Source organism: Prionailurus viverrinus, chromosome B2 (genome assembly GCF_022837055.1).
Source record: "Prionailurus viverrinus isolate Anna chromosome B2, UM_Priviv_1.0, whole genome shotgun sequence".
NCBI classification, from domain to species: domain Eukaryota; kingdom Metazoa; phylum Chordata; class Mammalia; order Carnivora; family Felidae; genus Prionailurus; species Prionailurus viverrinus.
The window spans coordinates 107,097,534-107,125,336 of record NC_062565.1 but is presented as its reverse complement, the minus strand read 5'-3'; the positions used below and the strand labels follow the sequence as shown (position 1 = coordinate 107,125,336).

The window sequence follows — 27,803 nt, the reverse complement described above, 5'->3', positions numbered from 1 at the left end:
CACCAGTGACTGAGCAATGCAAAATGCTAGTTAAGAGTGAATCACAATGAAATACAATGCTGCCATAGTGAAATTTTTAAATCCAAATATTACGGGTTGAGAAAACTGGCTTTTATAACTAAAAGGGGCATCCAAGGTCTCTTGGGTTCCCACTTGATATGTAAATTGCAGGGTGGACCCTTTGGGCAACAACCAATCCGCTGAGAGTCCTGGGGTGGAGAAGCGAGAGAGGACAGCTCACCAAGGACAACTCATCTCTCAGCAGCTGTGTGTGTCTCAGTGGGTTGGGGATCACACCTGGAGCTTGGGAGTGCCACGGTGGGGAGCAGAAGCAGGGGAGGCTGGTCCTGGCTGGGCAGGCTGTAAGCCGTGGCCTGCTTGGGTTCCTGCAAGGAAAGGCTCTCCCCTGTTCCTGATTTATTGCTGCTGGGTCTGAGCCAGTTGCTATTCAGGGCAAGGCAACTAGACAGACTTGGCTCCACCAAAATGCCCACATAAACAAGTTGATGCTTGACCTCCTAATTTTGGCTCTGCACTGAACTAACAAGATCATTTTTATTATTATTAAGAGTATTGAAAAAACAAAAGTTTGTCTTCTGAGTTTACAGAACTGGAAATAAATTGCCTGGAGAGGACAGAGCTTTTTCAAATTCTTCAGACCTGTCTATTGTTGCTCTGTCTCCTGCTCTTGCCTCCTCTTATTCCTCCTCATTCTCTTTCTTCCTCATTCCTTTTCTTTTTTTTTCCAAGAAAAAAAAAGGGCTAAATCTCTCGCTAAATATTGCACGATTTCTTTCTTCTAAGTCATAAGTCATAGCATGGGAAAATACCAAATGTGGGCACGGCACACAATCTACTGACAAACGCTAAAATCGGTTGTTTCCAGAGACCAGCAGTACTGACCTCAATCCCTCCTTCCCCATTCTTTCTCCAAAGGAGATAGAAAATAACCCCAAATTCATGCTAATCTAATCAAGACGGAAAATAAATCAATGAGTACCTCAGTCAAAATACCAAATGGTCTCTCTATTTCAACAAACCAAGGAATTGCAAAGATTTACATACTTGGAGAACAACTTATCCTCCAGCCATCATGTTGCTAAGGAGAGAAGCAGCAAACAGGGCCCTGACACTGTCACAGGGCAGGGCTGTGCCCCGCACTGTGATCCCAGTTCAGTTTATGAGGCCTTCTGTTGGATTTGCAAAACCAATTCATCTGGCAGTATAATTTGTGCAGCCAATCACATCCAAGGCCAATAAGGGTTCTTTTACGGGCAAATATCTTCCCCTGTGAGTAATTTCACACATGAGTACAGCAACAGGGAGCTAAAAATGGATTTCTGACATTATCTTTTATATGACAAACAGACATTTTCACTTGGTTTGATGAACTGATAGAAATCCTCATTCATGCAGATTTCTATTCTCAGCAGTCCAGCAAAAGAAGACCAGAATAGCGAAGCCAGAAGTGGAATAAAAGGGGCCTACTCTGTGGGAGTGTTTAATTATAGGCTCAGTTACAACAAAGGCCATTAGATGCCTCATTTATGTCACCTTTCTGTGCTTCCTTCTTCTTATCACTAGTCAAAAAGGGATTACATTTGTGTGTGAGGGACGCTGAGCAGTGGCCTTCACTCCCGCATTCCTTCGGACTCTTGCATCATCAGACATCTATTTTCCCTCCACACAACACGGGGGTGCACATGGGGCTTGGAGTGATTTTACAGGAGACTGAAATTGAAAGCCAGTGAAACATACTGAGTTTATAGAAGTGGTAGTGTTGCAGCTCAACTTATGTCACAGAACTGTTCCGGTACAATGAATCTCGAGGCGGAAATAGGAGTGGCACCCTGTCCTATTTCCCCTAGTGATCCACTAGTAAAATTTTTGCTTCTTGTTACTGCACCGTTCTGCTCTGCTGATCTAAAAGTCTTAGTTCCAAAGGGAGGAATACTGCTACCAGGAGACACAACAATCATTCCACTGAATTGAAAGTGAAGACTGCCACCCAACTGCTTTGGGCTCTTCATGCTTCTCAGTTAACAAAGAAGGGAGTTCTCGTCGCTGTGCTGGCTGGGGTGATTGATCTGGGTTTCCAAGGGAAATTGGGCTGCTACTTCATGATGAAGGTAAGGAATACTATGTCTGGAATACACGAGATCCCTAGGCATTCCTTAGTATCACTACGGCCTGTGATTACAGTCAAGGGGAAACTTCAACAACTCAATCCAGGCACTGAAGGGCCCAGACCCTTCAGCAATGAAGTTGGATCACCCAACCCCAGCCTGTCCTGGCCCTCTTAGAGATAGAGACAGAGAAAGATACATAAGCACACACATGTCTTATTGGTTCTAGGTCTTTGGAGAACCCTAATGCAATTGACAAAAGGAAAATCTGGTTATACTAAAGGTCTTAATGCTGATGTAAACCTTTCATAACAATTTCTCTCCATGGCAAGTTTTAGAAATGGAATATTTAATGATATTTTCTGGGGAATATCAAGCAGGGCCTCACAGAATGAGCTCTGGTGAGAATGGTGAGGTTCGCATCTCTGTTTGCCACTTTCTTGCTCTGTGGTCTTGGACAAGTTCCTTAACTCTCCAGGCCTCTGGTCACTCGTCTGTTAACTAAAGATAGTAATACTTCCCACATGGGGCTGTTGTGAGCATTAAATGAAGTGTATGTGTGTGTGTGTATGAAACTTTTCATAATATGTATATTTCATAAATATATATATATTTTCACATATATGAAATTTTTGGTGCAGTGCTTGGCACATAGTAAATGTTCAATAAATGTCAGCTATTGTTAGCTTTACATCACAAAGAGTAAATGCTAAAGCACAGATAGATTTGAAAATTTCCTCAATAGTTCTTTCTGAAAAGGTCAGCATGAATCAAATTGAATTGCAAATGCATTTATGGAATTGGCAACAGCAATCAATCCATCTGGAGTGGAAGGTTTTTTGTCAATGCAAAGAATAAACCCTTGGTTTATAGGCTCAGTGTTTGAACTTATTTTCATGTTGAGCTCTCTTACAATGATGTGTAATTACATAAGTCACAGGAATCCTCATAAGTTTCTATTCTGCTTTATTTTATTAATTTGGAGCAACCACCCCCTGTCAGCACAAACCATCTTTGAGAACCTACAAGTATATGTAAGTTTAGCAATTCCTTTTGCTTCCTCGGTGTGGTAGGCTGAAAAGTGGCACCCATCCATATCCTAATACCTGGAACCTTTGAATGTTAATTACTTCAGTTGAAAAAGGGTCGTTGCAGATATGATTAAGTTAAAGATTTTGAGGTGATAGATTATCCTGGGCTCTACAGACTGAATCATGTCCACTCCTCTAAATATGTATTTTGAAGCCATGACCCCCAGTGTGTCTTATATTTAGAAATGGGGCCTCTATGGAAGTATTTAAGGTGAGATGAGGTCATAAAGGTGAATTAGTGAATTAGTGTCCTTATGAGACACCAGAGAGCTCTCTCTCCCACCTCCCCCACCTCTACACATACACATGGAGAAATGACCAAGTGAGGACATACTGAGAAGGTGGACGTCTACAAGCCAGGAAGAGAGCTTTCATCAGAAATTGAACCCTGCTGGACCCTGGTCTTGGATTTCCAGGTTCCAGGTGTGAGAAATAAATCCCTGCTGTTTAAGCTGCCCAGCTTGTGGTATTTTGTTATGGAGGCCTAAGCACACACTAACATAGCTAGGTTCAGGTGGGCCCTGAGTGCAATCACGTGTATCTTATGAGGGGAGGCAGAGGGAGAGATTAGACACACAGAGAAGGATATGCAAAGACACAGCAGAGGGAGTTTGGAGATGCTCCCCTTAAAGACTGTAGTGATGTGTAGCCATAAGCCCAGGAATGAAGGCCGCCACAGCAGCTGGAAGAGGCAGTGAACAGATTCTCCCCAAGAGACTCTGGATGGAGCATAACTGCTGAATTTTGGCCAGGTATATGGTACAGGCTGGATGGCCAGTTGGTACGAGCACACCCTGAATGCCCTTGTTAATCACCATCTTGAAAACATAGAGATCTTGTCCTCCCTCTACATTCCCAGCAAGCAGAATGTAAAGCAGAATGTGTTGTTCAGTGTTCAAGGTCAGGTGCTTTGGAGGTGGCCAACCTGGAGCATCCCTCCTGTAATGAGGAGTGCCCATGTGGCACACCTTGATGTTTTGGAAATGCTGGCCATGCGAGGAGGGGAAGGGCTACTGATAGTTGCTGGGTTAAGTTGCTGTGATACAAGCACTTGCTGCACGTAGATCCCAACAGCAGATGATCCCTGGGCATAGGTTCCCCCAACAAACCTACCTTTTGATCACTGTCTCTGGGTCTTTCCTTTGGCCTCACTGGACCATCACCCACCCTAGGCTTAGAGTCTGCTGGAGTGCAGCTGCACACCCCTTAAAACAGATTTTGGTCTTCTGGTCCTCAGAACTGTGAGAGAATAAATTTCTGTTGTCTTAAGCCACCAAGTTTGTGGTAATCTGTTACAGCAGCCATATAGAACTAATAGACTCAGCAATGAATTATTCATTCAGTAACTTGAATTACCTGTGAGCCGAGACCTTAGCTATCACTTCATTGTCCATCTGAATGGAGTTTCTACCATTTCATGAGCTGAGGATATAATGATAAATATGTTGGATACAACGCCATTCCTAGGTTCCAGTCTGTTGTGGGAGATGAGACTGAAAACATTAGAAGGAATTAATCTGTAATGTGATTTTAGGAAACATTATGAAGGAAACCAACAGGTGACAGGTGACGTGAGAGTCTGGTGGAAGCTACTTAGATCGTGAGGGAAGTGTTCTCTGCAGATGAGGCACTGAAGTTGAGACAGAAACAGCCATGGGAGGCCCTGGAGAAGAGCAAGTCCAGGCAGGGGGACATCAAGAGCAAGGGTCCCAAGGAGGAAAGGGCACAGGTCTATAACTAGAAGGATAGCCAATGTCGCTGATGTCTAACACTTAGTAGTAATTCATAGTTGAGTGCATTCTGTGTACCAGGTGCTGTTTAATGGGATTTACATTATTTGCCTTCCTAATAACTCATGAGGAAGCTATGATTATTTCCCCGTTTTAAAAATGTTTTCTTGGGGTGCCTGGGTGGCTCAGTCGATTAAGCTCCGACTTCGGCTCAGGTCATGATCTCACGGCTTGTGAGTTCGAGCCCCATGTCGGGCTCTGGGCTGACAGCTCGGAGCCTGGAGCCTGCTTCAGATTCTGTGTCTCCTTCTCCCTCTGGCCCTCCCCAACTTGTGCTCTGTCTCTCTAGGTCTCTCAAAAAAGAAATAAATGTAAAAAAAATTTTTTTTTCAATTTTTTTCTTTAACATTTATTTATTTGAGACAGAGAGAGAGAAAGAACAAGCTCGGGAGAGGCAGAGAGAGAGGGAGACACAATCTGAAGCAGGCTCCAGGCTCTGAGCTGTCAGCACACAGCCCAACGCGGGGGGCGAACTCTCAAACCGTGAGATCATGACCTGAGCTGAAGTCGAACATTTAACCCACTGAGCCACACAGGCACCGCATTTCCCCCTTTTAAAGGGAAACACAATATGGTGCGCAAGTGCCAAGAGTGGAGGTTGGAGCCATAAAAGCGTAGGCTACTCAGGAACAGTGTGTAGGCCCTTAGAGGTCAGCATGGCATTTAAATTTTGCTCAAAATGCAATGAGAAAGAAGGGTGTTCAGCAGAGGAGAATATTATTTAATTGGTGTTTTAAAAGGATCACTCTGGGGGCGCCTGGGTGGCTTAGTCGGTTAAGTGTCCAACTTTTGATTTGGGCTCAGGTCATGATCTCACGGTTTGTGGGATGGAGCCAGGTGCTCCAGTGCAGCTCAGTGCAGTCCAGACTCTGCACTGACAGCGTGGAGCCTGCTTGGGATTCTCTTTCTCCCTCTCTCTTTGCCCTACCCCTCCGCTCGCATACGTGCACTCTCTCTCAAAATAAATAAATAAACTTAGAAAAAAATAAAAGGATCACTCTGGCTGCTGGTGGGTGATTAATTGTAGCGATGAATTAAGTGGAAGCAGGCAGACCAGGAGACTACTGCAATGGTCTAAATGAGAGATGCTGGCGTTTGAACTAAGATGATGACAGTAGAAATAGAATACATTTTAGAGGAGGAGCAACGAAGAGAAATGAAGACTGAATCTCAATTACTGAAGCTGACTATTCTGAGGGTGTGTGACTTTTTTCTAAGCATTTCTCATGGTACATTTCTTCCCATATTTTCACATATCATCTCTTTAAACAGAGAGGAGGTACACTTAACATCTTCTATGGTACTAGCATAAACTATTTGTTGTTGTAGGTATAATTCCTGCCAGTGTTTATAAAGTTCTCCCATTTCTCCAGCGGTCTCCATTCTTGCAACCTGAGAAGTATTCTATGTGGAGAGAACCATATTTAGGAAAGCACAATTAATAACAACACTGCTTAAGTATGGTAATCTTAGCAAACAAAGCGCTGTCAACTTCCTCCAAAGTATTTTCATCTCATGTCAGTTTTTAAAAACCAACCTTCAGAGAAGTACGGAGTACTATGATGAACGTCTTGGCGCTGAGGGAGGTTCAATAGAGTGTTCAGGGCACCATCTTGTAGTGGCAGCTGACATAGTGCCCAAGGCCTTGACCCTCCACCCAATTCTCTTCCCATCTCCCAACTGTTTCATTAACTGCATTGCAACATAATTATTTTTGTTCTTCTATTGCTTACATTCACGCTTCTGAAAGCAATTCATATATTTATGCATATGGGAAGGACTCAACTTTAATTCAACACATCTTGGAATAACCTTAATGGATCAATGATGAAGTTGGATGCTATTCTTTCTCAATTCACAGAAACAAACAATCACCAAGAAATATTATCATGGCTGTGAAGGGGGGGAACCTTTGACAAAATGAAAAATTAGCTTCTCCCACAACCATATTGGGATTCTTTATTTCTTTGTCTCACATGTACCTGGTAATGGCAGGAAAGACAGAAAAATAAAATAAATGGATGAGTAATTGATTGTAAATAATATCATGATGTGGCAGATGTCAAGAGGGAAATCACATTATGGTTTTAATAGTTAATAATTTTTTTCTAAATAAGTTTGGTACCTGATGAATAGCTTCCACCTTCTCTTAAGTAACCCTCAACACTCACTTTCTAATTCCAAAATATCACTAAGAAGTATTGGCATCACGCCCAGAATATTTGGTTATTCCATAATAAAATCTTACAACATCGTTATCACTACATTTCCACAGTATGGTATAATCCTCAAAATCCATAATGTGCTATCACAAATGTGATAGACATTCAACAACAGTGTTAGTGTCTTATTCCCCTTTTAAATTAAATTTTGTACTTGTTATAAAAATCATTTCAAACAGAGAGGGAGGCAAACTGTAAGACTCTTAAATACAGAGAACAAACTGAGGGTTAATGCAATGGGTCGGCAGGGCGTCAGGGAATGGGTGATGGGCACTGAGCAGGGCACTTGCTGGGATGAGCACTGGGATTTGTATGTAAGTGATGAATCACGGGAATCTACCCCCGGAGTCAAGAACACACTGTATACACTGTATGTTAGTTAACCTGACAATAAATTATATTTTTAAAAAAAAAAGACTAAAAAAAAAATAAAATTATCTAATGTCTTAAGGCTTAAAAACATTTTTTTTTATTAAATTTTTTTTTTCAACGTTTATTTATTTTGGGGACAGAGAGAGACAGAGCATGAACGGGGGAGGGGCAGAGAGAGAGGGAGACACAGAATCAGAAACAGGCTCCAGGCTCTGAGCCATCAGCCCAGAGCCCAACACGGGGCTCGAACTCACGGACCGCAAGATCATGACCTGGCTGAAGTCGGACACTTAACCGACTGCGCCACCCAGGCGCCCCAAGGCTTAAAAACATTTTGAACTTTGGGTTTGTTACTATTATATACACACATTTTAAAAAATCAGAATCGAGAGCTGTCTTCTATATTTGATATCCATGAACTGATAGGACCATAACCATCCATGATGTCTCTGACTATAGTTTTGAGGGAGATGGGCAAAGTGAGATATCACCAAACTGTAAAGAGATTTGTCACTTGGAAATGACCTCCTTTATTGTCTAGCCTGTGTGTATAAGGGCCTCTTTTCTCTGGACATGTGATTCTGGGAAAGTTAATTTGATAATATTATTGTTATCTGATATTGCCGGTTCTTCTGAGGCACATTATATAGATGAAACTTTTGGAATGTGCTTCATGTCTACAGATGCCTTTGCTTCATCTTTCTCTGTAAGTGATGACTTTAATATCCCTTCCCTTTCACATCTTCGCTCAGGGCCACGGGTTTGCACTGGCACCCCACTCATGCCTCTGTGCAAAATGCAAATAACAAACCAATAAACTGAAGACATCTCCCTGGACTGAATGCATGCCGTGGGTATCCCTGTAACAAAACTAACAGATATGGCCTTAGATGCCACCAAGAACTGAAACAGAAGGCGCATGCCCCGCTTAATGCTAAAACTAGGGAGAATTATTACAATTAGCCTTACAAGCAAGTCTGTACACATGAAATGCAAAGAGATTTGTAACATTTTGTGTACAGCTCTCAGTAGCTTTATTAATGACACACCTTTCAGAGGAGATGGCCGTTTCCTGGTGCTGAGGATTAGTGAAAAGTTTGCAAGGACAGTCATGGTTTACATCGGGTGTCAGTAAACCAACAAATCTGGCAGCTGCCTGGTTTTGTAAAGTTTTATTGGAAGGTAGCCATGTCCATGGCAGTTGAGTAGCTGTGACAGAGACCGCCTGGCCTCCAGAGCCCGAAATATGTATAATCTGATCTCTTACCACTTTGCTGACCTCTGTGCATGTAAACAATATAAATATAGATATGGCAATATAGTATGTGATAATGACTCAATTCACAATTTCGCTGTGGGATGACTTACGAATGTCTGAATGTTACATAGGATTCTTCCTATACAAAGAATACATTTCTCTGCAAATTTTCAATCCCCGCTGCGAGCTCCATTCTTCCACACCCCCACGATACTGTAATAGTTACTATGACACTGAACCAGTTTTCTAAGCTCCGTGTTACCTGAAGACGTTCTCTAAGCAATCCACCAATTCAATCAAAGAATGAATCAAAATAGTGGCTTGCTATCGTGGGATCTATTTTTTTTCTTTATTTTTCGGCTGGTCACATCCACTGGAGATTTAAGAGTCCATATCGATCAACAGCCTTTTTGCTTCTAATGTGAAAATTCCTAGATAATGTTCAGCCTAGAAAAGTGAGGTTTAACCTTTAATGTTTCTTGTAGAGATGAGCCTTGCACTGAATAAATAATTGCTGAACACATACTGCACCAGGCGCTGTGCTAGGTGCTGTATCAAGGATCCAGCAGAAAGGGAACTCTGTCATCAGGAGCTTTGTACTTACTTCTCACTTAAGGTCAGTCCTTTTATCTAAAGGTAGAACTGGTTAGTATACAAAGGAAACTACCAGTACAATCAATAACTGCTTTCTCTGTGAGACAGATCTCCACAGAGCAACTACACACAGCTACTGTTTTGCACACTAATGCCCGGGTTCCATGCAGCATCGAGAAGGAACTGGACGTAAAGCCACTCACCAAATTTACATTCAAGCTCAACTGAGTTACCTTCCTGAATATGAAGCTCCACAGAATGGTTTACAATGTATTTATTTTTAAAATAAAACCGCAGCCCAAATCGATTTAAATGAGAAAGAGACTCGGCATGTGACTATGTTAGTCCTTGGCAATGTAATGAGCGAAGAGTTTTGCTATGTGAAAATAATGAGGAAAACAGACACCCTTTGTGTTCATGCTTGTCTATTAAAACTGAGAATAAACCCCTTGAAACCTTCCGATCAGTGTCTGGTCGCACTTCTGGCGCATCTTGCAACGGCAGAGATTCGTATTTAGACCTCCTTTTTATTAAGAGGGTATTGCTAGCTTTATGTATTTTCGGCATAGAAACAACTTTATCGTTTTACGGTTATAAAAATAACGTATGCACATGGTTTCAGCACTACGTAATTTATGCAATACTTGAAAGTGTGCGGAACATAAAATACAAGCCCTCAAAAGTCTACCATCCTTAATAATGGCATTATTTACTGAGTGTTCACTGTGCCAGCCACTGCAGTGAGTGATTTACATTTCTATACTCATTTCTGTACCGGGAACTCTGATGCTGCCAGTTACACAGCATCTACTATTATCACCCCCATTTGCTGAAGGAGGAACTAGAGATGAAAGTAGTTAAGTAACTTTTGCACGAGGCTGTATAACTGGCTAGCGTCCGGGGTTGCTGTATAGAATTCAGGGGTGCTGTAAACCTAGACAAAGACCCTGGATTTTTATCTCCATTGACCTCTGTCATTTAACATTTCTCCACTATAAACGTAAGCAATGAGCCGCACTGGTATCGGCAGTACCTTGGAATTTTTGCCAACAGAAATCACGTATATTTCATAGCACATGACGACTGCTGCAGATCATTCCAGATCTGCACTCATCACTGCTTTGAAATGACAGTAGTTATTAGGTGTGCTTCTAGATCCCGTGATTTGTATATTACTATATCATCACATTTAAAAATATTTTGTTAACTTTATTTTAATATAATCAGCCTGCTTTGTAATGCCAAGTATTTTATTTTAGAAATGTGAAAACGTTGTGAAAAGGATCTCTAAGCTTTACCAGACCAACAAAGGGGCCTAAGGTATGAAAAAGTTAGGGACCCTTTGGTAGAGAGCGAGCTGAAATTAACACCCAGGTGGTCTGACTCTGGAGCCTGACATGCAACAACTTTGCCATTCTATCTGCCCTTGGCCTTGTGTTCACATTTTGGTGGATATACTTACTTTCAGATCTCTCTAATTTGGAAAGAATAGATTAAATGGCGATTAGGCAAACTCAGGGAAAAGTCAAGGAAACATTCTCAGGAACAGACACCCTTTCCTACTTCCTCATAGTCTCAAGGAGGCGGGATGGGGAGGCCTTGGAATCTACCATTATCTGAGGCTCTGAGGAGAACTGGGCAGTGGGGGTGGTGGGGGTGGGGGAGGCAGTTCAAGGCCACCAAGGAATTGTACTCCTGGGAATGGGACAGGTCACTGACCAAGCTGACCTACAAGTGTAAAGACACCAGAGACATTCTCAAACAAAAAGAACCCAGAGATCTGACACTTGTAGGCCCTTTTTTGAGAAACCCCCAAACTACTGAACAATAAAATCCAGTAACTCAAAAGACTGAAAAGGATTGGATATAGTTCTCAGTTTTTCAACAAAACAAAAATAAACTAAACAAATCTCAATAACTATAAAGTTCTGAGAAAAAAAAATGTAACCTAGGAAAGTTACCCTTTGAATATAAATAAATATAAGAAATGTCTTCAAGGAAGTAAAGACTTGGGAGATACTGTTCAAGTCCCTGTGAACACTTCCTGACAGACGCACTGCCAGCCCAATGGCACTTTTCCAGTGACTGTGAACTTTTTCTTTCTTCAAGGCACTTGACTAGCATCTGTTGTAAAGTATTTCCTAGAAATGGACAAATTGCACTGTGGACAGCCTGTACAACTGTACATAGCAGCCCTGCTTCCTAACAATAGCAGTAGTGATAAAATCTAAGACATAAGGCAAAATAAAGAATGCAGAAAACAAGAGCCTGCGTTTCAGGGACTGGTGGTATACATAGGAAATGTAGTTAAGTATGGAAATATGGCTTAAAACCCATAAAGATTATGTTGATTAGAATGCACTGTTAAAATCATTGATAATATAAAAACAGTACAACAGAAGTCAGGAAATGAGGGAGGGACAGTATTATCTTTCATAGAAGGGAGTACATAAAAACTCTCAACACTTACAGAGTTGAAAACTAGTCTTGGTAGCTCCTGAAGATGTGTGGAGGGGTGGCTCTGCTTTAGCCTTTAGGTTTGAGCCAAGCTTTGTTCTTTATCTCAGCAAGCTGATGCCTTGCTTCTGTGAGCTTGGCTCGTTTATCTTCTAGACAATGGAAGATGGACACATACAGGTTGGATGACAAAATTAGGTGTCTGAGTATGTAGGAGGGGGCTGGACTGTGCACCTAGTGACAAGCACATCCCATGCATTCTCCTGGGAGACAACTAGCTGGTTTTTCCTGGCTATGCTCCAGTGCAACCACAAGCCTTTCCATTTGAAACTTCTGCAACCTTTCTAGCTCATTCTGTTTTCCCTACAGCTTGTCCTGATAATGTGAGTTCAAAATATTTGTGATGTGTAGTTTATGAATAGACTTTTGTAAAAGGAATTCAGACTTCTGGCTACAGTTCTGGACCTGCCTCACAATCTATCCCAACTTGTCTAATCCTTCCACTATTTCTAGTAAATGGGAATTGCTAATGTGGCAGAGATTGGCCACTTCACTGAACCTATATTCTTTCCTTCCTGTATGAACAGCTTAGCTACATTTCCCAGCCTCCCTTGCGATTAGGGGTGGCCATGTGACTGAGTTCTGGCCAAAAGAATGAGCAAGAGGTTATGTATAACTACTCTAGACACAGCCATAGAAGTCTCCAGGCTGTCTCAATAGAAACTCTAAGAACCTAGCCCAGGGGATGGCAAACTTTTTCTTAAAGGGCTAGATAATAAATATTTTAGGCTTGTGGGTCACACAGTGTCTGTCACAACTACTCAATGCTGTCGTTGTAGGGTAAGAGCAGCCATGGTTAATATATAAAGAAATGGGCACGAGTGTGCTCCAATAAAACTGTATTTATGAAAACAAGGGGCTGGCTTGCAGATCCTACTTTGTTAATCCCCGCCCTAGAGGATGGCAGAGCCACAACATGGAAGGAGTCTGGGTTTCCGAATGGCTACATGGGGAGCATTGCCTCCTGTCTGCAGAAGCTAGCAGCACTTACCCTAGTTAATTTAGGAAGATGGTGCTCTCAAAAGACTCTGTACTGAGCTTTCAGGCAGGGGGAAACCAAGTTCAAACATTCATTGCTCTATCACCTCCGTATTTCATGTGAAATACTTTGGGGCCTCAATGATGCCAATTTCTCCAACTCTTTACTCAGCAGTGACAGTTTAAAAAATATGAAAAGAGTCATAAAAGGTAAGCATTAATTTAAAACCTCCCATTTAGGGGCACCTGGGTGGCTCAGTCGGTTGAGCACCCCACTCTTAAGTCCGGCTCAGGTCATGATCCCTGGGTGGTGGGATCGGGCCCTGTGTCAGGCTCTGTGCTGAGCATGGTGCCTGCTTAAGGTTCTCTCTCTCTCTCTCTCTCTCTCTCTCTCCCCCCTTCTTCCCCTCTCCCCTGCTCAGGCTCTTTCTCTCTAAAATTAAAAAAATAATAAAAAAATCAAAATCTCCCATTTATAATTAGTATTATGCACTTAAAAATCATAGCCTTTGAAGATTCCGTTCTTACCAAAGGAAATACAACAAGCTGCCTCTGAGGGTATTTTTATAAGATTGTGCACTATTGCTGTTATGCTCACCGGCTGCCACAGGCTGAGGCTGCCTGCCTTGGCTGCTCAAGGGCAGTTGCATTACTCAAATTGCTCACGGCCGCAGAGGATCAACGGTTGCTTGGCTCCGGATCCTGATCCCCAGCTAATGAAAGATTCCACTGTTAACGCAACCTCTGCAAACTCTCTGGCACTGGCACTCAGATATTAAGGATGCTTGAGATTGTTGGTCTATTCAAGTTTCAGTGGTTTGGAATCTCAGCCTTTGCATTAATCCACTTGGTGATTTTTAGTGTTCTTGTCATCTTTATTTATAAATGAAAAGTTAAGCACCCAAACAGTGCCTGGCACATAGCAGGCATAGAATAAATAAATATTTGCTGAACGAAGTTCTTTGAGATTCAGTGTATATTCATGTATTATTAAGTTATACCCACATCCGAGGTTACTAAACTTTTCTTGCCAAGTCTCTTATAACAACAACAACAACAACAAGAACAACAAAACCAGTTAGAGAAACTGGCACATGTGGGATGAAATTTTTAGTGGCTGACAGAATGGGTCAGGGAGGATCATGGGACTCTACACCTGTCCTCACAGGATGTAATGTGGATTGCTAGAATAGGCAGTTGACAATGTAAGAAACTTTTATGATTACTTGTCAAAAACAACTCACAGCAATTACAAAAATCAGTCATGTATAAAGATGAGGCTAAACAGGCAGAATGTTTTCTAATGAATACATACAGATGAAATTCTAAAAAATTCACATGAATCACATTACCCAGAATAGTTGAAGTAGCCTTCTTGGACAAGTGATTCTGAAATGACTCTCTCCCCTTTTTTTAGTAGTGCATATTTGGATGATAAAAACATTTTTCCTGATGTGTGAATATAAGTTTTATGGAGCCTTTACTTTCCTAAAATGTTACTCTTCCAATAAGATCACCTGTGGTTTCAGGCTGCTCAGTGTGGGGAACCATATAGACCAGTGGCCAAGGGGGAGCATTAAAAGGAATTTAGAGAGAATTTACAATGTTCATTTCTTCTCTATCAGTTTCATGTTTATTTTGATGCAGCTACAAAAAATAATCACTACTTATGCAATTACTCTCAACTTTATTACAGCTATTCTGTGGCAATATTAAACCTTGAAAAGGTAATAGCAAAATGTGTGAAGTAAGCCATTTTCTATTATAAATGTCAAGCAAAAAGGAATATTCTGCATATTCAACACTGGCTGCTATCTTCCTGAAGAATGTTCAACATATGATGGCATACTGTAAAAGAATTTATTGGCATTTTATTTTAATAGCCCCTGAATGTTTTGTATTTACGGCTATCACCTAAAAATCCTATTGTAAGCAATGAAGGAATCAAGGAATCCAGCGGAAAATGACTGATACAATATTTTCTAAATTTGTATGCATGAGACCCAGTTTTGCCTTTTCAAACAAGGAATAAGAGAAAATTCACAAAACGTTGTTAAAAGCTACACCTTGTTACAAAATCTTAAAATAAGTTAGTATCCTAAAAGTGGAATGAGATAGGGATTACTAATTCCGAGGCATACATTTAACCAGAGAAATGTTTGCCATTTATAAACCATCTACTCCCTTCAAAAACTCCATAAGGCAGGTATCATCACCCTGAAGTTGGGAAAGGATAACTACCTGGTCCAAAGTAATTAAAGAGTAAAAAGAAGCCACACTTTCAGTCTAGGCTCCTTTGACTCGGCAGTCTGTGGTCTACTAAACATACCGTGTTTCTGAATTCATTCTTCACCCAGGAGACATTCAGTAGCCCTCCAGCCCTAATCCATTTTCTCCACACATGCCTGAGTGTTCTCTTGGTTAAAGTCACATAAGAGCAGGTAGCCAGAACGACTTTAAAAATCATCTGGGAAATTCAACAGAGTGCAGTGTCTATCTAGGTGGAGAACGTGTCTTCATTGACCAGATGCAGCTTCTAAAAGAGCACAGCCATTATGTCTAAGCAGGTCTGGCTTGGAACCAATGTACCCTCACTTATCTTGGTGTAATTACTAATAGTCCTCTTGTGGCAAGTGAAGTGATGGCCCCCAAATGTGTTTACATCCTGATCCCTGGAAGCTGTGAGTATGTTACTTTATGTGGTAAAAGGGACTCCCCAGATGTGATTACATTAAGGATTATCTGGGCAGGCCCAATATGATCACACCAGGGTCAGATTTGAAGATGCTATACTGCTGGCCTTCCAGACAGAGATTGGGGCCATGAGCCAAGGACTGCAGACAGCCTCTAGAGGGTGGGAAGGGTAAGGAAACAGATTCTCCCCTAGAGCCTCCAGAAGCCACACACTCTGTTAACAACTTCAGCCCCATGAGACTTCTGACCTCCAATGCTGTAAGATAATAAATCTGTGTTGGTTTAAGTCACTATGTGGTAATTTGTTAGAGCAGCCATAGAAATCTAATCCTTTCCATTTCAAAACGGTCCTGTTTGCACAATAAGTATAAGGGGATAGAATTCATAACTGATCAAGCTCTAACCCTGAAAAGCCAACACACCATCAAACTGTATATCTCTTTCTGGGTTTGGTGATGGGGGTCTCTGAGGCCCAATAAAGCTCATTTTCTGTACTTTCCATGGATTGCTATAAATTTAGTGTTCTGGATTCAATAATGATGTCAGATAACAAAGAAGAGACACATATAACCACTTCTCAAAAGTCTTGTAAGTTTGCAAGAGCACTATACCATGCAGGTAGTCTAATTCAGAATTAGCTCATTTGCTTCCCTGGGACATGGGGCTTTATTGCTCAGTCAGCATGGCAGTCAGCACAAGAGGTGGAGAAGGTACAGACTGTGTACTGACAGGTGGGGGAGGGAATGAATTTCTTCCAAAAGTGGAAAGCAAGAAAAAGCAAATAATCAATGTTGGGCAGGAGTGGTTCATTTAATCATTTAGTTCTGCCTGGGTAAGCAACATCTGTGAGCAAATAGCCCCCCGCCCCCTTGCAACTTGCAGATATTTATAACCAGACCAGAAGGTTATTTAGAGTAAAGACATCATGATTAAGTGAGGGAATAAACTGTAAGTGCAGACTATAGTAAAACCAAGTGAGATCTTGGAGGGCACTGGTCAATCGCCAGTACTGAAGTGGGAGGCCCCTCCACATTGTCCCTCTCACAGTCGTGTCTGGCTTCCTCCAGTGAAAGTAACTCCCAAGCCAGTCCCTTCCACTTTCAGATGGCTAATTGCTAACAAGATTCTTTTTATTTAGCTATAATCTTATCATCTTCGCCCTTTGGTCCTAGTTCCAATGGCTGCAGCCACATAAAGTCAGTCTAAAGTACTGGGCTCTCGATTCTGGCTGCATCAGAGGATCATCTAGGGAGCCTTCAAAAATCTAATACCCAGGCTGTACTGCAGACTGTATAAATCAGGATCAGTGGGAGGGGGGACCCAAGTATCAGTATTTTTAAAACTCTTTAGATGATTCCAATGTGCAGCCAGGGCTGAGGGTTACTGGCTTAAACTCTCTTCTCCACGACACTCTTTATAGAGTTAGAAGTCACCCTCACCTGAGCTGAATTTTCTCTTCCTTAGGCTGACTTTCATCCATCCCCTCAGAACAGGGGATTTGAGGCAACTGGCAATCATAACTGAGCAGCCCTGGAGAAGAGCACTGTTGGGGACCCCCAGGGAAGACTTGTGGCCTGGGGTCCATGGTGGGATTGACTTGGTTCCTTTCATGTTTTTAAAAGTATAACCAGATTGATAAATTGCACTTCATCAAAACTAAACTTTTTATGATTCTAGGGACACTAACAAGACAATGAAGAGACAACTACAGAGTGGGAGAAAATATTTACAAATCATGTATCTGACAAGTGTATATACTACCCAGCATATATAAAGAAATATTATAATCAATGATAAAAAACTAAATAACTCAAACACACACACACGCACACACACACGCACACACACACACAAATATGACCCATCACATGACATCACCATTTTTGAACTTTGCAAAATTTGCCAAGATTTTTGCATTAACCATAAATTGCTTATGATGATAAAAGTACCACCAATAAGCATTATTTAAAAATCAATTTTCTGAGATGGCCCATCTGGCTCTAGTGGGAAACCGACAAGCCATTCAGACCCACCCTTCTCCCTAGCTCTAGAAAGCCTCCCATCTGGGGAAACCCAAGGCCAATTTCAGAGGCAGGCAAGCTGGGCCAGGGGGATAAAGTCCTGAATTTTCCAAACAATGTCTATTTGACTGCAAATTCAAGCACTGCTTGGGAGTTTCTTTTAGAAAAGGGGAGAAGGAAAGGTTTTTATTTCTAGATTTAAATTGAGTATTCAACTTATTTCTTTGCAGATATTAAACTCCATTCATAAAACAAGGAAAGAACAGTACAAGGCAGTATTTATTCAAGAACTCAGAGGTGTAGAGTCAACTGTAGGTACAATGCAAGTGAAGGGGAAGGAGGACTAGAGCATTGTCTGTGTTGTAATATTGGTTACCATAATAACAGGGCTTTGCAAATACTGCCTCTTTGCAGGGTTCCTGATTGGTCAATAGGATTCTCAAACTATTTTAAAGATCTCTGTTTCAAAAGAGAAATGAAACGGACCAATTATAAGATTTATTTTAAAATGATTTAAAAAAAGAAGAACACTGAAACATTCAATGTGAGCAAAAATTTAGTATACGCTCAGTCCCCAAATTATTTATATTAGCCCAAAAGAGGTATCACCCGAATTCAATAATTAAGGATTGTTAAATCAATGGTTCTCAATAAACATATGGAGACATTTTTGATTGCCAATATTAGGGGGATGCTATTGACATTGAGTGGGCAAAGACCAGAGATGCCATTAAACATCCTATAATGCACAAGACACACCCCCTTAGCCCAACAAAGAATCTCCTGGTCTAACATGTCAATAGTGCCATGGTCGAGACAACCTGGGTAACTAAAACTGTTACACGGGATACTATATATCCATTAAAAGAATCTTGTGAGTGATTCTCAACTCTGGTTGTGTATTAGGATAAGTGATGAATCCCCTGTAGAGCTTTGAAAAGGCCCCATTCCTGACCAAACAGTATCAGACTCTCTGGAGTGGGACCTGGGCATGACTATGTTTTATATTCTCTCCAAGTGATTGTAATGCGTAGACAGAGTTGAGAACCACCCATTCAGACTCACATGCATATTATGTATAGATATTGAATGACAAGGGGATATATACATGCTGAGTTTACATAAAGCATGTAACAAAGTAGTTTTTTATTAAATTTTATTTTATTTAATAAATTACATTTAATAAAAATGTAATTTATAAAATATTTTTCATATTAAATAAAAATGTATTTTATTGAAATACAAATGAACTACAAAGTACATATATACTATAAAAACATATATACTATAAAGTTGTATCAATTTGTAATTGCATTTATCTGTATTTTTTGACTTTCTCACAATGAACATGTATTCGTAATAAAAGACAATAGATCACTCTGGAAAACAGTTTGGCAGTATCTTATAAAATTAAACATGTTATGACCATATGCCTTGAACTAGGACTCTTGGCTGTTTATTGCAGAGCAATGAAAACTGTTCACATGAGAATCTGTATATGAATGTTCAGAGCGGCTTTATTTGTAATAGCCCTAAATAGAAAAAAACCCAGATGTCCTTCACTGAGGGAATGGTTAAATAAATCATGGTACATCTATCTCATGGAAAAGTGCTCAGAAATAAAAAGGAATGGACTACTGACATATGAAACAATCTGGATGAATCTCTAGAGAATTATGCTGAGTGAAAAAAGTCAAACCCAAAAGGTTACTTACTGGTTAATTCCATTTACCTACCATCCTTGAAGTGACAAATTTAGAGAAATGGAGAATAAACACAAAGTTTTGCAGCATTCTGAAGGGTGGGGGAGAAGCAAGTAGGCATGCTTGTGAAGGGTAACATGAGCACCCTTGTGGGGATGAAAATGTTCTGTATGCTGATGCATCAGTGTTAATATTCGGATATTGTGCTACAGCTTTGTAAGATGTTACCAATGGGGAAAACTAGGTGAAGGGGAAATGGGGATCTCTCTGTATTATTTCTAAAACTTCATGTGAATCTATTATTATCGTGAAAGTTTAATTTAAAAATTTTTAATGTTTATTTATTTATTTATTTATTTATTGAAAGAGAGAGAGAGAGAAAGAAAGAAAGAAAGAGAGACAGAGCATGAGTAGGGGAAGGGCAGAGAGAGAGGGAGACACAGGATCTGAAGCAGCTCCAGGATCTGAGCTGTCAGCACAGAGCCTGATGCAGGGCTCAAACACATGAACTGTGAGATCATGACCTGACCTGAAGTTGGATGCTCAACTGACTGAGCCACCCAGGTGCCCTGGAAGCTTAATTAAAAAAAAAAAAAAAAAAAAAAAAGACAATAGGGATCAATTTTAACCAGAGAAAACACCTATTGTGTTGAACCAATCGTGGGAAAGAAATGTATCTGTTAAACAGTAACAAAATATATGTACATGGTGAAACATTGCTTTGAGAAATAAAAACATCCACCACACCTCCAAATTGGTGAACACAAGAATTCAATTTTCAGATAACACAGCCTCCCTTCTGATGGCATGATGAAGGCTTACTACATGGCTTCCTCTCCAGCAAACTTCCTCATCCCAAGTAAGAAGCAACACACACATGCTGGGAGAGGAAGATAGACCATGGAGAGTGAGAACTGAGCTGTCATCAGCCTTCTCAGTCCCTGATGCTTCGTATGGAGAGCCCCAGGTCCAACCAAAAGTCAGTGAAAGCATAGGAAGGGGCGCTGTTCGGGTATCCCTCTCAGCTTTCTGTTCTCAAAGTCAGAGGACATCAGCTTCACAGGGGAGCCTATTAATAGTGCAGCCTCCCCCACACACATCCCTAAATATTGATTCCAGTATCCGATCAGAGGTGCGGCCCATGGATCTGCATTGTTAGCAAGTCTCCCTGGTGACAGGAGGCATTCGGGAACACGGCCATAAGGGACGCTGAGGGCCAGACTGGATCTTGGCCGTCCAAGAAGTGCCTATGGTCCTCAGTCAGAACTATAGGTCTCGTCATCTTTCCTTAAGGAATGTGAAAAGGATCTGTCTCGTTTAGGAGCTTATAAAAACAATCACAGGAATAATTGCTGGGGATCGAAGTCACACTTGGGAAGGCACTAGATGTGGATGCCTAACAGCAGAGGAGAGAAGAAAAATGGTGGCCACTGTGCTGAACAGGTAAGACCGTGGCTAGGCGGTCCCCAGGGCTCTGGAAAATAATTGGGTGTGGTGGAGGGGGCATTTCAGGAGAACTGCTCGTCCCAACACTGTGACTGGGAGAAATGGAGGAATATGCTGTGACTTTTACTTTTACCCCCATGAGGACCAGTGTGTGCTCAGGAAACAGAGATTGTACCTTCTAGACAAAACAAATTACAAACAATGTATAAAGGCTGTCATTTTTTTTGCCACCACACTGGGCACAGGGCTCCTTATAAAACAGGGATGCAGCCCTTTCCCTGTCTTCTGCCATGGCCATTTTCTCTACCTCTTGTTTTTCAGATCTGCTTCTGGTCCTCTCAGCTAACCTTGCTTGTAATCTTTTTTCCACCCGCGTCTGCTCTTCTTAGTCTGTTTCTTGGCTATGACTTTCGCTCATCCAGTAATATTTCTGATTCTTCACCTCAGCTGCATTGTTAGCCAGTCTCCCTGGTGATAGGAGACTTTCAGGAGCATGGCCATATGGGACGCTGGGGGCCAGCATCATCTCAGGATGGTCATCTCATACTCTTTCCAGCTCAGCCTTTCTTAGGGAACCTCCAAACGTGGTTTGACCTGGTTGTAGATGCCCTGCCCACCAACATGGCCCATCAGTGGGCCACACCCATGTGCTAGTGGTGTTAGCTGTAATATCACTGCTGAGGCGCTTGGCTAGAAGCGGCCAGAGTATATTATCTCTTTCTTCTGCCTCTTCTTTTGCCTGCCCTAGTTTGGTCTTGTTTGTCTGGATATTTCATACTCGTCCTTTTGCACCCTGTTCAGAGTCTCCACTGACCCAATCAACTGTTAATGTCTGAAGTGAGTGCAGTGTTTAAAAGATAGAATCTGACTCCACTGAGCCATAATTGATTAGTCCTGTCTGCTGTGGGTGAGCAGGTTGGTCATCTGGGATTTGAAAAGACTGCTGTGTTTGGACTGAATACTTTCTTCTTTACTTCGGGCTGATATACTAACTGCAAATGCTTCAAAAGATCTCTTTGCATTCGTTTAGTCCAATTCCCTAATCTTTCAGTAAAGAAGCAATATTTCAAGTGCATTAGCATTTTCCACTCAAGCTTGCTATGAAAATATCTGCAAAACAGAAATTGCGGGAACTGTTATCTTTTCTCCAATGAGAACATACCCTGCCAGTGCCTTTGGTAGAATCCACTGTGTGGTTATAGTTTGGGAACTGTACAAATCTTACTAGCTTTAGGCTAGAAGAAGAGTAGCTTCTGGGTTGAACGGTGTCAGAAAAATTGTCCCCCATTTTCCAAAAGCCCTTCCCTCCATGGCAGTTTCTTATTCACCATCAAGTGCCTGTCGTTACTGGTCTCTTGTGACAAAATGGTGCCTCTGGCTCCTGGTGGCAAGGTGAGTATCTGGGGGGTTAGCACACGGAGTTGCTCTCCTGCTTCCCTACACAACACCGGGGCATTCCAGATCAGGGCATTCCCACCTATATGGGTTATTTCCCACCAAGTGTTGTCTTCACAGAGGAGCACTGACTCTACTCACCTTGTAGTGGAAGAGAAACAATCCGCAGAACAGACTGTACAAATCTGCCGTGAGTAGGGAGAGGTTGACGGAGGTGGCACTGGTTTTCTTTATGACGACCGGCATGAAGCTATAGAGACCGAACATGCAGGCGCTAAAGCCAACGTAGAGCAGTCCTGCGAGGAGAGGAAAGAGAGGGAATGTGACAGTCTCCTTGGGGCCTCTGAGTACCCACAGTGCGTGGACCAAGGGGGCTGGTGCATACCACTGATCACTCACACAGGGCATTTTTCTTCACCGTACGAACTGACTTTATTACTGGGTAACGTACGGCTAAAACATAAAATAAAATGTAAAAAATCGTCGTGTGGAAAATGAACTTGCTGCTTCGCACCCCATAACTAATATTTTGCTTCTTCTGGGAAGGAGTGCCTCTTAGTGGCTAGCGTCGGAATGTGGGGTCAAGGCTTCTGAATTCTGTTTCCGATGGTGCTGTACTTAACGTTTCCTGTCTATGTCTTTTAAAACATTTTTTTAAATCTCTTTTTTGTTTGCAAAATTACTTGGTTCCTGTATTGCTCACAATGATGAAGAAGTATATAGTCCTCAAAATGGAAGGGCTTACGTATCACAGAGAGGAGGACTAAGAGTACTGAACTGGAATCCTGTGTGACCTGGGGCAGACCACTTCATTCTCTGAGCACACCATGATCTGTGAATTTCTTCTAGATCTGTGAATCCTGCTCAGTCCTACTTCCCCATCACCCTTCCTAGCATACTGTGGGTTCTCACATATGGGCTCTGCTATTTTAGAAGTAGTTAGGTAAATGCTTCACTTCATTGTTTTTTTAAAACAGAAAGATAAGGGGCGCCTGGTGTGGCTCAGTCAGTTAAACATTCGACTTCGGCTCAGGTCATGGTCTTGCCGTCTGTGAGTTCAAGCCTGCGTCAGGCTCTGTGTTGACAGCTCAGAGCCTGGAGCCTGCTTTGGATTCTGTGTCTCCCTCTCTCCCTCTCTGCACCTCCTCCACTCACCCTCTGTCTCTCTCTCCTTCTCTCTCAAAAATAAAATAAACATTAGAAAAATTTTTTAAAAAGGAAAAAAAAATAAAACAGAAAGATAAAAGAAAGTCCTTAAATGCTATATGGTCAGCCCCCCCATTCTCTAAAATTGTCTCTCATTATAACTAGATAAACAATTGTTAGTACTGATTCCATAACTACACGATTTTGTTGAGTCTGAATCAAGAGTTTATGGCTAAATCTAGAATTTGGTTCACCTTTTCCTAGATGGTGATACAACACAAATGTACAAAAATAATGCTCATTTCTCTACCCTGAAAGAATAAAGCATAGAATAAACACAAGTAATATAATTCAGTGGAACTTTGGGCATTTTACTAAAATAAAAGTATCCGACCTGTCCAAAGGAATTCTTGATGAAGTCTTTGGTGAGGCCATGGGACAAATGCTTCATCTGAATTCTATGAATTCGGGAGGATTTTGTAGGTGCTGGACACCTAGTCCCTTTGCCTATGAAGACTGGTGATTCCTCTGAAGAGAAATTTGGTTTTTTTATATGAAAAGTATTTAAGGGCATAAATCATCATCCTATATATTTCTGATTCTCAGTTTAAAGAAAGCCACATCAAATCTATATAAAAAGATTATTTTGAACATTAAGTAAGCAAACTCAGTACAACAGCCCCCTCTAGTGTGGTGGAAATGCCCTAAGAGGACACTAGAATAACCGCTTTCCTAGTTCAGCAAAGTACACGTCCTCTTGCAGATATTCAGACATAGTAATATCAGATAGCTTTTGACTCACCATCAGAAGTTTTAATTCCCTAAAAACGGTCACTTTTCCTGTAATTGGGTTTCATGCTACTAATAATTCATCCTGCTTTAAACCAAGTTACTGAAAGTGCAATACTAAATAACCTATGATCAATACATGGAAAGACATAAATTATCTCAGCATTTCTTGAAGGAATCTGAGATTAAAAGACTGGGAACAAGATATATCCTTAAGTTAATCCACTAAAAATCCACTAAAAGTAGTCAAACTTGATCAGAACATAGTCCAGGCACCAGTCTTTTTTTTCTTTTTTCTTTTTTTCTTTTTTTTTTTTTTTTACCATCTCACTGATTTAGATTAAATATGATTGAATTAGAAAGTTCCAGAATCCTACCCTTCCATCACATTACCTGGCACACTGTAGACTCTCACATGTGGGATCTGATGTTTTATATTCACTCAATTATTCAACCACATATTCACTGACTACCTACTCTGCCTTTGGCCAGAAAAGTAGTGGAAAACAGAATAGGTGAGAAGTTTAGAGTTGCTTTGGTGCTAAGAAGGAAGAAAATGGTTCCTTATAGGTAATGGCAGGGGGCTTGCTTTAGGAAGGTTGACTGGCTGAGGCTTCTTTGTGCAAGTAACACTTACCTTGAATGCTCAAGGACTAAAAAGAGATGGCCATGGGAAGATCCAGGAAAAGAACATTTCAGGTAGGGAGATCTGCAAATGAAGGACCCCAGTGACAGAGCCTGATGTGTTCCAGGAGCTGCCAGGACCAGAACATTTGTGCAGGATGAACAGAATGGGGCAGAAGGAAGGAATGAGGGTGGACAATTAGGCAAAGAATGGATTATGCAGGGCCTTGTAGGTCTCAGAAAGAAATTGACATCCTATTCTAGTTGTTAACAGGAAGCCATTGAGGAGTTGGTGGCAGGTGGCCAACACCCGATCTACATCTTTAAAAGATAGCTCTGGCTGCTATGTGGAGAAAGGACTGGATGGAGAAAGCATGGCAGACTAGCAAGAAGTGCAGTGTCCTAATCCAGGCAGGAGATACTGGTCGCTTTGCTCAGGATGGCAGTGGAGATGAAAGGATGTGGCCGGGCGTGTAGGGAACTCGACAAGCCCTGGTGACAGACCGGATGTGGGTAGTGAGAGAAAGGAGGGCATCATGGATGCCCATGGGTTCTCATGGGTTCTGGTTAATTTAGAAATTGGGTGAATTATGGCGCCATTTACCGAAATGAAGAGAACTGAGAGAGGGCACGTTTTCAGGGAAAATAAAAAGCTCCGTTCTGAACACGTTAGTTTTAGATGCTGATGCATCATCCAAGAGCATCTGTCCAGTAGGGAGCTGGATGTATAATTGGCAGGCTCAGAGAAGAGAGGGCCATACAACTGGCAGAGCCACGGAAAGTAGGAAAACACATACATACATACATACGTAGCAGAGTTTTGCTCTACTCATCAGGCTGTGTCAGGGCGCTTCAAGCTTAAACATTCCAAACCTATTTTTAAAAGCTGCGTAAATTAAATTTAGGGATACAGGAATGGAATATATACACCATCACAGTTAACCACTTAGCTAGGTCAACCAATGTTTTCGTGTGCGAACATCCTGTTTTGTGAGCAAAGCATAGTCAGCTGAATGAACACATTATTAAGGTCGGAATGCAGGTGTGCTGTTCTCAGATGGACATTAGCTAGTTATTACGTGTCAGCAGTGCGTCTGGAGACCCAACGTGCTGTCCATGCAGGGTTTTCAAACAATCAATCAATGTGATAAAAAAAAAATGAACTGATTAATCTTTTGACTGACAGCTACATACCGGCTGCAACAGCTACATTTATAGACAAGGTATGTGTATAACTATTTCTTATTTGAAATGCTTCCTCTCTCACAAAAGACAGCATTTGGTAGCTCTTGTCCTCATGCATTAGAGATTTAAGTTAAAGAAGTTAGAATACTGCTATCAGCCAATACTGATTGCGTGCTTGCTATGTGCTACTTTACACACATTATTAATTGCACGCTTGCTATCACATTAATAATACACATTATTAATATCTACAACTGTAGAACACCATTCCTATTGTTACCCTCTTTATATAGGCAAGGAAATGGGTTAACAGAATGTACCAGTTCAGAAACACAGTCCATATGACTGGTTCAATAAAGGAAATTTAATTGGGGGCACAAGTCACAAAGGTGCGTGAATGGGTAATAGGGCACATAGGGATGATGAGGCACCCCGGAGATTAGCAATAATAGTAAGTTATCCACACTCTTGGAGTTGGAGAGATCCAGGGAGGAGGCTATGTTGCTAGGGGTCAGAAGGTAGGAAAACCTAGCAAAGATATAATCACAGAGGGCACTCAGCCGTTTCTGGAGACCTGACCCCAAACAGCGAGAAACAGGGAGACACCCCTGGTTTCTTCCTTCCTCCCTTCCTTCCACCCTCCAGTCTCTTACTGCTTCCAGTTGGCCAAATCTAGTTGGAAGCCACTTAATAAGACAGCCTGGAAAGTACAGTTTGCATGAATCATTATAGAGCAGAGTAAGGGTAAGAAACAGACAGATCTGTGAATAAACAGGAAAAACCAGCATACGGAGGTAGGGTAACTTGGCCTGGGACACATGCTGCCTGACTTTAAATTCTGAGTACCTACCAGTAATCTATATTCTTTAATTATTATGGAGAGAAAACAGGGCTTTGATGGAGCATCCTATCTGATTCTAATAAGCATCTCAATGTACATACAATACATATATGATATATACACGGTGTACATGATATATGGTTAGATATGTTAGATATGGTATGCTTAGATGTGATATACACATGTGTGCATGTGTGTGCGTGTGCTGTATACTTTTATTTCATTACCCCCCTGATGTTCTGATTCACTTTCCTTTGAAGATACTAGATTTTTAACACATTATTTTTAATTCTTAAAGATGGCTTCTTAGAACATACGCATCAGGCTAAGTCTGGAAAGGGCATCAGGCAGGCAGGGCTTGCTCAAATAGTGCACATCAGTACCCACCCCTCAACCCCCAGCCCCCACAGGCAGCCATGAGACTTGTCGAGTGGCCTCACCTCCCCAGGCCCCTGACTCAACCTCAGTTAAAAGGGTGCGCTCTTAATTACCTTTAAAGTCCTTCCTGCTCTGTGGTCCCATTACTCCATCTTCAGGAAAAGGTCAAATCTTTGTTTTGGCCTCCAGAAGAAAACCAAAACCCAAACCAAAACAAGTATCACCCACAAGGGCAGTGAAGAAGCCCCCTGCACACCACGGACCTGAGCTAGCTGACCCACAGCACACTTTTTCTTTCCTTTAACGTTCGACTTTCACATCATCTCATATTTGTTCACACATCCTTTAACACAATATGGCAAATGGGATAAAGGGAATGTTGAAGCCATTTATTAGATTTCTGACGGTGATTTGAACACACCTGCTCCACAGGACATTTGAGCTCTGTTAGGTCGTATATTTTACTGGAATTTACCGATTACATAACCAGACCCAGTCTTCCTGTTGAGTAGAGTAAAACAAAGAAATAAAACAAACAACAACAACTGTGGTCTTCTTGCCTTGAATTACTCTCTGTATCTTGCAAGTGTTATAAGAAAATAACAGAATCTGTTTTTTAAAAATGTTCTCAGT

General features: G+C 41.5%; 1 protein-coding gene across 1 annotated transcript in view; it reads right to left on the bottom strand.

The window, feature by feature from the left end:
* Nucleotides 1-27,803, bottom strand: part of SLC35F1 (solute carrier family 35 member F1) — a 408,951-nt gene that overhangs the window by 9,227 nt on the left and 371,921 nt on the right. The window contains exon 7 of the mRNA XM_047857710.1: nucleotides 22,349-22,503. Within this exon, the coding sequence (XP_047713666.1) occupies nucleotides 22,349-22,503 (155 nt within the window). The remainder of the gene's footprint in view (nucleotides 1-22,348; nucleotides 22,504-27,803) is intronic.